The sequence below is a fragment of the Solea solea genome, chromosome 8 (genome assembly GCF_958295425.1).
Source record: "Solea solea chromosome 8, fSolSol10.1, whole genome shotgun sequence".
NCBI lineage: Eukaryota > Metazoa > Chordata > Actinopteri > Pleuronectiformes > Soleidae > Solea > Solea solea.
In genome coordinates this window covers 13,803,038-13,816,942 of record NC_081141.1, presented here as the reverse complement: position 1 = coordinate 13,816,942, position 13,905 = coordinate 13,803,038, and the positions used below count along the sequence as shown (strand labels likewise).

At 39.2% G+C, this 13,905-nt stretch overlaps 1 protein-coding gene across 1 annotated transcript; it reads left to right on the top strand.

Moving 5' to 3' along the window:
* Positions 1-2,092: 2,092 nt before the first annotated feature.
* On the top strand, positions 2,093-13,166 carry LOC131464230 (myogenesis-regulating glycosidase-like). The gene is made up of 6 exons (XM_058636609.1): positions 2,093-2,175; positions 4,899-5,411; positions 5,925-6,456; positions 7,444-8,248; positions 8,351-8,469; positions 9,394-13,166. Exons 2-6 carry the CDS (start codon positions 5,101-5,103, stop codon positions 9,739-9,741), a joined length of 2,115 nt encoding a protein of 704 aa, XP_058492592.1. The 5' UTR covers positions 2,093-2,175; positions 4,899-5,100; the 3' UTR covers positions 9,742-13,166.
* Positions 13,167-13,905: the final 739 nt, after the last annotated feature.

Here is a 13,905-nt window from a genome sequence, read left to right as displayed (position 1 = left end):
ACGGTCCCATGTGACATCTGCAAAGTGCTTGTTCTGTGTATGTTAAACAGGTAAAATCCTGGCAATATTCTAACACAAAACTTTATATATTTAATCATTTATATATTTATTTTAATACAGTTCAACAATTATTTAAAATGATTAAGTGATATAAATATTGCTGCCTTAAAATCGGCTTATAGATATAGATTTCCTAAAAAATTAATTATGAGTGAAATGATGATTTAAGAACCCTTACTCTCTTTTGTCAACATACAATACTACACTATTCAGTTCAGTTATGCAAGTTGTTTCATTAATAATAAGTCACTGATAGAAGCTTGTTAAACCTCTTACATGCAACACACAAGTACTGCCATTAGCTCCTTTACCAGTAATGTTTTAATACAAAAAAGTGAACCTGCTTAAATTACTGGACCTGTTTCTACTGCTGATAATAGAACTGGCACTGCTAACCAAAAGAAAAGATATCTCGCTTTGTCAAGCTCTCAGTGTGTTTTATAGCTTGTTGCTGTCACCCAGTGGTAGAAACCATGACACAGTCACAGAAACATGATGATGATGATGATGATGATGATGATATTAGCAGTATACTATTATTCTTTGACGCATGTTACTATTCATTCACACTTTAATAAAGACACAGATTATTTATATACTATACATTGTATACAAAGATCATTGGGTTTGTTTTGGGTTTTTTTACCACCACTCATTTTATAATGAGACTTAATTACATTTTGTATGTGTTTTTAAAGCCCTTAACAGCCTTGCATCAGCCTATTTAATTTAAATTTAACTGTTCATGAGCATGGCAGAGATTTACAGTCGTCCCTATTCCTTTGTATTTTTCTTGTATTGTAAGTATACTGTATATTTATGCTCTGGTCTATGTTCATGAAATTGTTTTAATACTGTGTGTTTTAATGCTGTGTGTTTGTAATGCTAACATTTTGTACAGCACTTTGGTCACCTGTGGGATGTTGTAAAGGGCTATATAAATAAAGTTAATTTACTTATTATGTCACTCAATGTCTGCCAGCAACATAATTTTACATTACATGTCATTTAGCAGACGCTTTTATCCAAAGCGACTTACAATGGAATTGAGTACAATCAGCCAGGGGTGGAGACGAACTTGCGGCCATTGCGTCCATGATGTCTTTCGCACACAGGGTACACACAGTCTCAACCACTGAGCCACTTTTGTATGAATATACAACGTGGACACTGGACACAGGGGCTCTGCATTCTCTTTTCCCTTACTTTTTTCGTGCGCCCTCTTACCTAAGTGCCTAAATGTAATTAGCATTTGATGCTCTTCCTTATGTTACTTTCCACAATATGCTGTCTTGCTTAAAACAATCGTTTTCCAATAAAAAGATGAAATTGATGCCAGTAAACAATATTCCCATTTGCTAGATATAGTGGCTCAATAAACACCAAAATTGTGGTACATAGTCCATGTCGTCAGCAATTTGCTAATGCAAAACATTAGCTTTAAGGTTTAACACACACCTGATTCAGATGAACAGCTCGTTAGCAGGCTTCTGCAGAGCTTGTTGACGAGCTGACCATCTGAATCAGGTGTGTTGGAGCAGGGCAACATCTAAAACATGCAGGGCAGTGTTCCCTGAGGACCAGGGTTGGTAAACACTGCCTTAGGGAGCCTTAGAATGCCCTTTTTTTTTAATATATAAGCCCCCACATTATTATTGATACTATTAATTTTGAATGACCTTACCTCTGTAGATGTATTGCCCTGGATAAGTTGTGTTGCTTTTTGGCTATTAAATGAGCAACACACCCTACTACTGAGACTTTTCTGTTACAGATTCCATCTAAAATGGTCAGACACAAAATAATAATAAAAAACTACACAGTGTTACTAGAAATAATAACCTTATTAAATTGTTAAAACTAGTTTATTAACTTCAGCTGCTAAACTGTGTTTGATTTTGGCGGGATTCTGAAGACTACGGCATTGCTACACTACATTTCCCAGAAAGCCACAGTGACAAAATGACGAATCAGCTTTGAGGTCGTCTATTGTGGGCGGGTCCTAATGCGCAGCTGCGCAGTAAGTCACTGCGTTCACCGCTGTCACAAAGGCATACAGTAGATGAAGAGGTAACTTCGAACACGCACGTAAACCCGAGGAAGAGACATGCGGAGGTGAGACGACTGTCTTTGCATGGACACTGTGAATGTGTGCGTGTGTATTTTGTGTGTTACAGACGCAGGTGAAGACTGTATGTACACATGTTTTAACTGTGACTGAAATGTCACAACACAACGTCACCAACCGTGTCGACGGTCCGGTCCTGCTGGTGTGTTTTAGTATCGATCTGAAATCGACAGTGTCTGGTTGTTTAGTTTTACTGGATGTCCTGTCGACCCTGGTACGGAAATGTACACAAAGCTAATGCACCTGGACGCGCCGTTCTGTTGACTGTTAGCTTATTAAAGTCAGATGACAGTTGTCGAGAAGGTTGAGCTTATAGTAAACATTCGATTCAAGTAGTTTACTCCTGTGATACAAGTGGACTTTCTATGTAACCTGAATACATTAGCTCATGAGTGCTCGTGTGTTCTAAGTCACTTTTTTTATTAAGAAATGATCCTATTCAGTATTACAGTTACTATGGTGGTGCCTCTCTGAAAACAGACTAACAGTAGCCTCTGGTTTGAGGTAAGACGCAAATAAGTAAGTAAACCAGATGTTTAGATCATTAATGTTTAATTGCAAGTGATGAAACCTATTTAATTATGTAATTAATTTCATAGAATGATCTCTGTGTGTGTATGTGTGTGTGAAATGTTCAAAATTCATAATGAGAGGATTATAGAAAATGCATCATAACCAACTGTGTAAAATTTGTGTCAGAAGTTCCGCAGTATTGTCCTAAAGTCAAGTTTAGCACATTTAACCCTTTGTAACTTTTCAACTAAGTTCCTGAATGAAGTCCAAGACAGCTGATTGGTACAATGTGAGAGTAGAACAAGAAAGTAAGTGTATTTAAAGCACTGAACTACTTGTATCAGTGCTCTTCCAAAGTCAGATAGACTGAGTGAAAGAGGCCTGACTATTATTGTTGTTGTTGTTTCATTAAGGCCCCTCTGAGAAGTGGCACCGTACATATCAGTATAAATCATGATGTCGGCATTATGTTCTTCATAATGTAATTTATGGATGTTAAAAGTAATCACTGTGCGTGTACAAGTGACCACAACTACCATTGGAAGCAGTAAGTGATCATTTATTTCTAACTCAGCTGAAGAGGAGGCGTCAGTTTGTCAGTGAAGCACTGGTTTAAGTAAAAGGAACCCAGTTTTTGCAAGTGATGCATTTGCAGATTTTCATTTCCTCCCGTTATGTGACCAAAAAGGTTGTCACAGTAAAAGATAATTGTTGCAATAAATGTAAGATTATAAGTACATAAGTTGTGATTTTATTAAAAGGACAAACTGATACTGATGGAAAGTATAACTGAACATTTGGAATGTTGTCCGAAAAATAATTATATAATAATATAATATAATAATTGATGTTATTGTTATTTCTCAGCTCTACCCCCAGAGAGTAAAATAAGCATGTAGAGCTGCAATATAATGATAGCTGTGAGGAGGGAAGGTTTGCTGCAGTACAGTTATTTGAGGGATGCGACTGATATTTAGACTAAATATTATTTAGTCATGTTCACGTTGCTCTTTCCTGAGAGATAAATGTATTTGAATCGCGCTGACACGGTGTCTGGAGCTGCTCTGATCATAGCCTGTTTTTATGGTTGTTACCAACAGTGTCTGTGTGGCTGCAGTCCCTGGCTACCTGCTCGTTATCAGATTAAAGTTGCTGTGCTTTCACACTGTCTCACTGTTGGACACGGCCGCTGCTGCTGCAGCTGCATTATGCTGCAGGGCACAGATGCTACAGAATGCATTACGTACACTAACAGATACAGTAACATACTGTATACACTAGTGTGGTGCTCATACAGACAACAGCATCTACTCTGTGCATTATGTGTTCTAAATTAGAAATGCAGGCTTGTTGTTCGGGATGGGAAAAAAATCTATTGTGATGTTTTGTGTTTTTGTGACAGTTCTCCTAGTCCGATGAACAGAAACGGCTAAAAGTAGCAGTTGCCAATTTACAAAAAAGTAGTGGAAGCTGCAGGAAGTTTTGCAAGCCAGCATTTTCAAAAAAAAAGATGGGTTGTTTTTTTTCTCCGTTTCATATGAAGCATATTAATTGGAAGGCTCCCATCTGTGCTGCTGTGTTCTGTTTTTAGAGGCTTTGTTCATTTTGGCTCAGCGTTTTATTTTCTTACAGCACTAATTCAGTGAAAACTGAGAAGGCAAAGCTAAAAAACACTTTTTCTAATTGGCCTTAATTGTATTATTAGTAGGATCAGCTAAATGTAGCATTTAACTTTAGGGAACAATAGGTTATTTTCATTTCTCATTATTATATTATTTTGGTTGAAGGGGGAAAAAAATGTACAATTAGCAGCACTATCAAATGGTAATACTTGTAGAATCACATTTAGAATCACAATACAAATCAAATCTGTATTGTGATACAGTAAAATTATGCCAAAAGCAAATCGTTCTGGTCTTAATCAATATACAAAATACTTTTGTTGTTTCTGAGAGAGAGAGAGAGAGAGTATTAAATGTACATAATCATGGTGTGACCCAGTCTGAGAAGTTCCACAGCCACTGATACCTACAGCTCCTCTAAACTGAGTATCTAGAACTGCATTGTGAGGCAGTGTGTGACGTAAAAGGCTGCATGCTGATGATATTTGTGGTGGCCTATTTCCCCCCCCCCCCCATCATTGACACATGTGGTTTTGTACAAATGAACTGATGGTTTATCTCTGTCTGTCTTGCAGGTTTGGAATTTCCACGTAATCAGAAATGAAGCTAAAGTTTGACCGGTAGTCTTTGGTATTTACATCCGTCCATTATCTGTACCGCATATCCTTTGAGGGTTTGCAGAGGGAGCTGGAGCCAAAACTCACTGGCACCAATCAGGAGGCACAACCTACACAGGTCCTTTCCCCCCCTCGTTCAACTCCACCTCCAAACATTTCAATGCACGGCTCTCTGCCTCCAGTGTTCAGTATGTATGAAATTGTCCCCATGACTACCGGGGAGCAGCAGGCTCCTAGCAAATATGGATCCTCTCCACTTAAGAAGAAGAAACTGGCACATGAAGGCCGACCCCTTGTGATGGCGGGGATGTTGGGCTGTGGTTTGGTGCTGGCTGCCGTGGTTGCTTGGTGCTACTACTCCGCATCGATCCGTAAAGCCCAGCTGTTCAAGACAGAGTCTTTAGACCTCAACAAGGACGGCTTTGTCATTCGTAACCAGGCTGGGGTTGTCATCTTCACAATGACCTTCAGGTGGGTTTCCTGCCAGGACAGTTTTCATTACTGAATAACATGCTGTTTGTTGTCTTGATATTTTTTTTGTTTGAAACAGTGAGTTACCAAAATAAATAGTTCTGTTTATTGTAGTTCAGTTCAATGTGTTTCTGTAACAGTGGTTGGCCATCTTTGTAGGTTGAGCCATGTGTGCCTGTATGCAAAGTGTGGCTGGATAATGAAAAACCAGGCAAAACAGACACATGATTACACCCTTAGGGCAGAGTGATTTAGTCATGTCCTTTATCAGCAGAGCTCGCATCGACCAAAACAGCAATACTACAGTTCCTCGCTTTGCAAATACACAGAGTACTTAAATGGAGCATAAAGTGCTTTCTTTATGTTTGCATTTCTTCTGTGCTGTAGTATTCTAATAGCCTCAGATATTTAGAAAAAACTAATCACTACACTAATACAAATGTCATATTCTGATGATATTTCCTATGTGTTTAGTGCTGAACCAGTTGTTCTGCCCTCACCCCCTCCTCTTAGGTCTGGTACTCTGGATCTGGACACCTGCTCAAAGGAGGGAAGTATTCTGAGCTGCACTCAGTCGGATTCTGGCAAGATCAACTTCTTCATCCAGACAATTCGACTGAAGGACACTGTGATGTGTTACCGTGTTCGTTGGGAGGAGCTGCAAAATAAGCACTATGTGGAACACACCATGGCCTATAATGACTCTCACTGGTACGGAGGGGCAGAGACGGCAACACAGCACTGGCCTATTAGGATCCAGGGTGAGGAGGAACCACGGCCTTTCATCACCAGTGATGTCTACTCCAATCGGAAGGCTTTTGGAGGAATCCTAGAACGCTATTGGCTGTCATCTAATGCAACTGCCATCAAGATTAATGACTCTGTACCGTTTCATCTGGGCTGGTCAGAGAAGGACAGGACACTCAGGTTCCAGGCCCGGTACCAGGACTCTCCCTTCAAGCCAGCACAGGGACAACAGGCCTTACCTGAGCTCAGCTATAGAGTGTGTGTGGGGTCAGATGTTACATCTATTCACAAGTACATGGTGAGTGTATGAATGAGTTGGGCTGTTTGGGGTTAGGCTTGACTTGACTGGAACTGGCTTTTCTTGATTCCTAACATAATGTTACATGTGTGTTTTCTGTAGTTACAGGTTGGAGTGGGCCTTGTAATGATAGCTAACTTGTTTTTAGCAACATTATGAAATAGTGTTTGGTGAATGCTGCTGTGTGGACTAAATGTTATGGTGGCCTGTGAAAATGAACATGCATTTCCTTTACTTGCTGTATTTAGGCTGATGTCTGGACTATGTTTGAAGTGTGAATGTTGACGTCACACCAGAGCATGGCTTGCTGCGCCCCCCTATTTCCAGTCAAAAAAAGTATTGTTTTATAGGAATAGTTCATTTTTTAGATGTGTAGTTGCATGATGTCCTTCATGATCCTGCACAATGTTGACAAATTTGAGAAAAGAAATTGGCACGAGGAGTCAGCTTAAGTAGGAGTGGCCTTGACCTATGATCAATCGCACATACACAGGTGCTACTTTGGAAACAGTCTGTTATGTAAAACTTTATCGACCTCAGTCATAGAGATTCTCGATATCGGTAAACACACCAGAAGTTACACAATATGCAGAATAAATGTACTCAGTCATAGAAATTGTCAGGTTACATTTGTGAATGAACCTGGCAATTTGATATTCACATGAATACATAAGACCTCCAGAAAGTACAATCAAAGCAACCTTGGTTTAGTTTTAGGTGGGCAAAGTATCCTTTTGTTTTTTGTATGAGGTACTGACACATTTGAATTCTTTGGGATATACACAGTGCAGTCAGTGCTGACTGTGAGTCTACACTTGTACAACTTCACTTCAGAAATCCTGAAATATCCTGTACCTTTTAATCCAAATGAATCAAATACAGAAGTGGTACAGACTTGGCAGCATTATTTTATGATGACATGCGGATAACGGTTGTATGGAACATACGCGTATTTACACTCTGCTCTGTGTGCACATGTTTCCACAGGTACGTCGATATTTTCCGAAACCGATCAAGGTCCCATCTCCTGAAGTCTTCAAACATCCAGTGTGGTCCACATGGGCCCTCTACAAAACATCTGTAACCCAGGAGAAACTACTCAGTTATGCCTCTGACATCACCAAGCACGGCTTCACATGCTCCCACCTGGAGCTGGACGACCGCTACACTGCAGATTATGGAGAGTTTGACTTTGACCCGCAGAAGTTTCCGAATGCCAGTGGTATGTTCGAGAAACTCAGAGAGGACGGGTTTCACGTGTCACTATGGACACATCCTTTCATCAACTATGACTCCATTAACTTTGGTGTTGCTGTGGAAAAGGGTCTGTTTGTTCGGGAGCCAAGCGGTGAACTGCCCGCTCTTGTTCGCTGGTGGAACGGTATTGGAGGAATCTTGGACTTCACCAACCCAGAAGCTTGTGAGTGGTACGCGTCCCATCTGCAGACACTCAAATCCTACTATAATGTGACCTCCTTCAAGTTTGATGCAGGGGAGACAAGCTACCTCCCCCAAAAGTTTAGTACCCTTGTCTCAATATCTGACCCCTCCACCTTCACCCACTACTACACAGAGATGGCAATACCATTCAGTGAGCGTGCAGAGCTCAGGGTGGGTTACCAGAGTCAGAACATCTCCTGCTTCTTCAGGATTATTGACAGAGACTCGGTTTGGGGCTATGAGCTCGGCCTCAAGTCCATCATTCCAACTGTTCTTACGATTAGCATTCTGGGCTACCAGTTTGTCTTACCTGATATGATTGGAGGAAATGCGTACCCCAACCGCACTGAAGGTATGGCACTCCTTTACATACTACTACTGTGAGTGTCAAGTTGGTTGTGATGATGTTTGATGTGGTTTCAATCAGCTGTGTGACACCTGTGTTGCGTTCCAGGTGGTTCAGATGAAAAAAGTGGTCTGCCAGACAGAGAGCTGTACATTCGATGGCTAGAGCTGTCAGCCTTTATGCCTGCCATGCAGTTCTCCATACCACCATGGGCCTATGACAATGAGGTGAGCAAAGAAAAACAGGGACTTCGTAATTTTACACGAGCAAAGATTTTTGTTCTCTGTTATTTGCTGTTCTGAAATCCAGTATTTATAAGGGACAATGTTCTTGTGCAAAAACACAGAGGAAACTCTTACACGTTGTTGGAGATGATTAACAAGTTATCATTTATGCGTCCTGGCATATCATTAGATTTAATTATCTTTTTCAAATCTATCTAAACCTACAAATAGTGAAAAAGTATCAAAAATATGCTGTAAATTTGAATACTCTTCCTCTGTCCTTACATTATGGGCTATGTCATATGGGCATAATAATTAATTTGGTGTAATACTCCACCAAGGCTAACATCTTAACTTCCAATGTTAAAGAAAGTAGAACATCAGTTAAATGTGCACTAAATTAAGTAAGAAGAATTCTGTCTGTCTGTTTTAAGTTGTCCTTGTTCCAAGAATGTGTGCACCTGTCTGGGCCAGTCTCACAAACATAACATATAAATAGGCCAAGCCCAAACTGATGAGCTTTAAAAACTTACCTGAGCGTGAGTCATACAATAAATTATCCCAGGTCCACCCAAATCATCATTTGATTGTTTATATTTATAGGACCGTACCAATGTAGAAATTATTGTGCTGCCCTGGATTTAAATAAAACCGTATCTTAACTAGGGCTGCAACTAATCTTTTTTTTTTTTAATGTATATACATATATATACCGTATATATATATATTATGTATATGTGTATAGATTATATATATATATTATATATGTGTATAGATTTTTTATATATATATACATATATACAGTATATATATATATATGTATGTAAAGAATAATTGATTATCAAAATAGTTGGTGATTAAAGTAGGTTATTTAATCAATCATCCATTCAGATGCTAACACAGTATCTTTGTATATTTGTATTGCAGGTAGTACAGATAGCACAGAAGTTCACAGAGCTTCACAAGACACTGGTGGCACCAAGAGTTCTGGAGCTGGCAGGTGAGGTCCTTGATACAGGAGACCCAATCATCAGGCCTCTTTGGTGGATCGCCATTGACGACGAGGCAGCCTATAAGATTGACTCCCAGTTTCTGATCGGGGATGACCTGATGGTAGCTCCGGTTTTAGAACCAGGTAAGCAGGAGAGGGACATCTACCTGCCTGCAGGACGATGGCGAAGCTACAAGGGGGAGCATTTTGACAAAGGCCCCATTCACCTCACTGACTACCCTGTGGACCTGGATGAGGTAGCTTACTTTACGTGGGTTCACTGAGGACAGTTCATATGCATTTTCACATGCATACTGTATGCACATGTACATTCTTGTAAGCACACATGCTGAGAAAGAGCTGGGGGCTGGCTGTTTGTTTTCTAAAGGGAAATGATCACCGGAGATCTGTTGCCACAACAGTGTATGATATTGGTTTACCCTCATCTCTCCTCTCACCTTCTCTTTTACCTGGGACCTCATTGGGACCTCACAAAACGGGGGCTGAAAGCATATGTATGCAGCTCCACGCGAATGTTTGGATCTATAAAAAAATTTTTTTATTATATACATTTCTGTGCCAGCAATTTTTAAGCCTTTGTGTGCACATGCACCTTGAGTATGGATCCTACCCATGCATTTTTAATGAGCCCCCCTGGACTTCTGCCTGCGGGTTCTAGAAGCAGGTTTTCCATTCTTAAGTTTGTTCTCATCCTCATGTGCCTTGTTTAACCAATGATAGATTGTGCCATCAGTTAATCGACAGTCTTCCACCTGAAGGGTTTTTACAAACTATTCTTTAAAGGCGTGAGTCTCACATCTGAGCTGTGTTGATCTGTTTCTGTGTGCAGTTTATTTCAGGGCAGAGTAAATATGTAACTGGGGGATAACAGATATGATAAGTGTCTAATAGTTGTTGAGTTGGTCAGGTCAGGTGCACCTCACATTGACCCTTACAGTTCTTAAAGCTTCTGTCTTTTGGTGAACTGTCTGTCCATTGCGGTCCATTCCCTGCTGTTAGCATTTCCCTCCCTCCTCCCTATGCTACCTCCTGAACATGCAGGGGGGGTAGTAACATATTCACTTACAAACAGCCAAACCTTATGAGCAAAGAGCCACCTCTCTGTGGGCTTGTGGATTATGACAAAATGCTGTGGGATAATCAGAGTTTCTCCTAGATTTACTGTCGGAGCCCGAGAGACTCGTATAACTGATCAAACACTCTATTGATAGCCGTCAGAGTATAGAGTTATTAAAGAGACACAATGTAGAATTTGCTCTCAGGGTAATGTTTTACTCTTGTAAAATATAAGCCGAGGTAACATGTGCAATTGTTGACAAGCCAATGATTGCAGTGAACTTCTAATGTACAAACAACCATTTGACATATGCCATAAAAGAAGAATATAGTTCTTTTTGTGGCATGGACCCAAAACCAGAAGTTACCTGCTCAGGCATTTGAAGTCCTGAAATCCTACATTGTGTCTTTTTGAACTATGTGTCTTAAAGCTGTAGTGTGTAACGTTTAAATATAAATGAATGTCATTAACACACATTTAAACCATTGTCTATTGAGTTCACACAATGTCAATGAAGCCAGTCAGTGCCACACAAATCTCTCTTTGTTTGTCAATATACCAGTTTTCATTGCCTGGACCAGTAACGCTATGATAGAAGTCACGTCACTGCAAAGCAGAGGTGTGGGGGACAAAAACTACGTCATAGCGACTGCAGTGTTGTGGTAAATATTCAGAAGTCCACAAGGGGGCGGTATATGTTCTGTACTGGAGCTTTACCAAAAGTGTTTCACCGACAGCAGCCTTAATTACCTATTAAGCTAAAATGCATCACTTAACATTAACTTTTCATTGCATTACATTACATTACATTACATTTAGCAGACGCTTTTATCCAAAGCGACTTACAATGGAATCAAGTACAATTTAGCCAGGGGTGGAATCGAACTTCAACCATGATGTCTTTGGTACACAAGGTAGGGTCTTAACCACTGAGCCACTCCACCCCCCATTGCGGTGTATTTGTTGTTATCTTCCTTTTAATATTTATTGAATGTTGGCATCTGTCCGTTGATTTATGGACATTATTTGTTTATGTATAAAGTAAATGAATACGATTTAGTTTTTAATCTGGGAGATACTACTTGTCAACCGTCCAGTCTGCATGTAGTGCCACTGTCATTTTTATTGCAAAATAGATTTGTGCTTTATCAGTTTTTAATCTAAATTAACAGCTCAGGGTCGGGTTGATAGAAATCATTTGGAGTTTTTTATTGTATAACTGCTCCTGATTTGCCTTCACAACAGATGCTATATTTTAATGTGTCATCCATTTCTGCCTACAGTGACTTTTCTTTGCCTTATTAGCTGAACTAATGTACCGTATGCCAGCATGAGCACCAAGAACCAGTGGGGGGTTTTTAACAACTACTTCTGCGAACAGTGACAGGCCTTGATGTAAGTAGTGACATTGAAGCTATTCAGTGAGATATCTGCATTCTGTGGAAGCTATTGTTAAAGTCTGTCTAAAGTCCCATTATTAAGATATGGGACTTTATTATATATATAATTGTTCTGGGATGAAAGTGTCTTTTTTTTATTGTAATGGTTTTGTTCAGTGAAACAGCCTTGACAATAAGCTATAGATGTAAAGTCAAAAATGTTCAAAGCTCACACGCAGCAACTTTGGCAACATGGAATGCATAATTTGGAGCAACGTCACTCATATGTCTCTGTGGCAGACTATGTATAGAGATTAAAAGATCATATGCACCGACGATCCTCTGTGAGAGTTCAAAATGCTCAAGGAAATAAGTTGAAAACAACTCCAAAGCTTAAAAGTTAACTTCAAAAACTCCGATTTCTTTTTTTACATGACAATGTAATATGCAACACTCCATTTTATTTGTTTATTTATTTGTTCAAGATTGTTCACTGAAGGCATCTGTGTTTAAGCCCCTGTGAACAAAATAGACTCAATTTTAATGTTAATTTTTGATTATTATATAAAAAACCTCACTATTCGTGCATTAACTGTTGATTTTTATCAGTTTGTTGGCTTATGGAGACTGTTTGATTCCCAGTGTGCTATTCTCTGCTGTACCTATAGTTTACTGTACTATTTTATTCCGGTCCTTTTATAAAATCTATTTAATTTTTGGCAGTTTCAAGTAAAGGGATTAGGTTTTTGTTTTTTTTACCAATTCATCATGCGTCATCTCGGAAGAGCAAATCGAATGTTCTGTGGGTTTTATTAGTTTGAAGTCATGAGACAGTAACAGAAGGCATGAAGCCGTCCAAAGGTCGCTGCGAAGCACAAAGACAAACACACTCCCTTTCATTAGTATCTCCAGTTGACGTAACCCCAACCTGCATGTCTGTGGACTGTGGGAGGAAAGTGGAGAAAGCCCACACAGGAGGAACCTTAGTTCTGGGATTTAAAAGAAACCAACTTGCTGTGTGGTGCCAGTGCTAACCACCGTTCTACCCTGTATGAAACCAATATGTCAAAAATCTTTTGGTCTGCATCTAATTCTTGGGATTAACAAGTAACTGTATTTGAATGACTTACTAATGATTGTCCCAGGTCCTGCTGTGATGCTCACCTTTCTAATCAAGAGAATAACAAAGCTATTTTTGTTGTAAATAGTGACGTGAAATGCAAAACTGAAGTAATAAACAAATTGAATTGTTGTTCATATTGTGGTTTGTTGGACTGATATTGTCCATTCACAGCGAATACATGGCAGGAAAATGATTATTCCTCCTGAGTCATACAGATATATTTAGAAGACGGAGTTCACACATGCATGATTAAGAGGTGACACCTGTAAGACACGACAAAACCACACTTTCAAAACTGGTGACAATATCAGTAAAGTGTTGAAAACTAAACCACAGGTTAAGATATTAAATGGAACATATTATGCCCTTCCCTAATATCCTGCAAAAAGTGAAAGTTGCACATTTATGTAAATATTTTATTTTAAAATTCCTACTCTGTATATTTTCATAATGTGCATTCTGTTTCTATTATGTCCTTTTACACATATCCTATTTCATTGCTAATGTTATTGCTTATTCTATTTATGTTTTGCACTTTATCTTCCCTATTGTCGTTTTTTTGCTGCTGTAACGAATTACATAGGATGGCCTGGCATAGGATCAATAAAGTTAAATCTAATCTAATCTAATCAAAATAGATTTTCAATAGCAGATGGTGGGGGGAGTATCACATCACATAGAAAATTAAGTTTTGTCCACAAGCTTATTAAGTTCTATTCAATACACAACTGCAAATGCATTCGTTGACATATTTTATTTTCAGTTTAATTCTTACATTCGATCTCTAAAGCAAAGTGTTGTCGTTGAAATTCTCTGTTGAATTTTCTAGACTAGCATAGTATCTGAAGCATGCGTACAGTCAAGAATC

Coding starts and splice junctions, on each gene's coding strand:
- LOC131464230 (XM_058636609.1), top strand. CDS start 5,101: ATGCACGGCTCTCTGCCTCCAGTGTTCAGTATGTATGAAATTGTCCCC. Junction 6,457..7,443: donor CATCTATTCACAAGTACATG/GTGAGTGTATGA, acceptor ATGTTTCCACAG/GTACGTCGATATTTTCCGAA. Junction 8,249..8,350: donor GTACCCCAACCGCACTGAAG/GTATGGCACTCC, acceptor GTTGCGTTCCAG/GTGGTTCAGATGAAAAAAGT.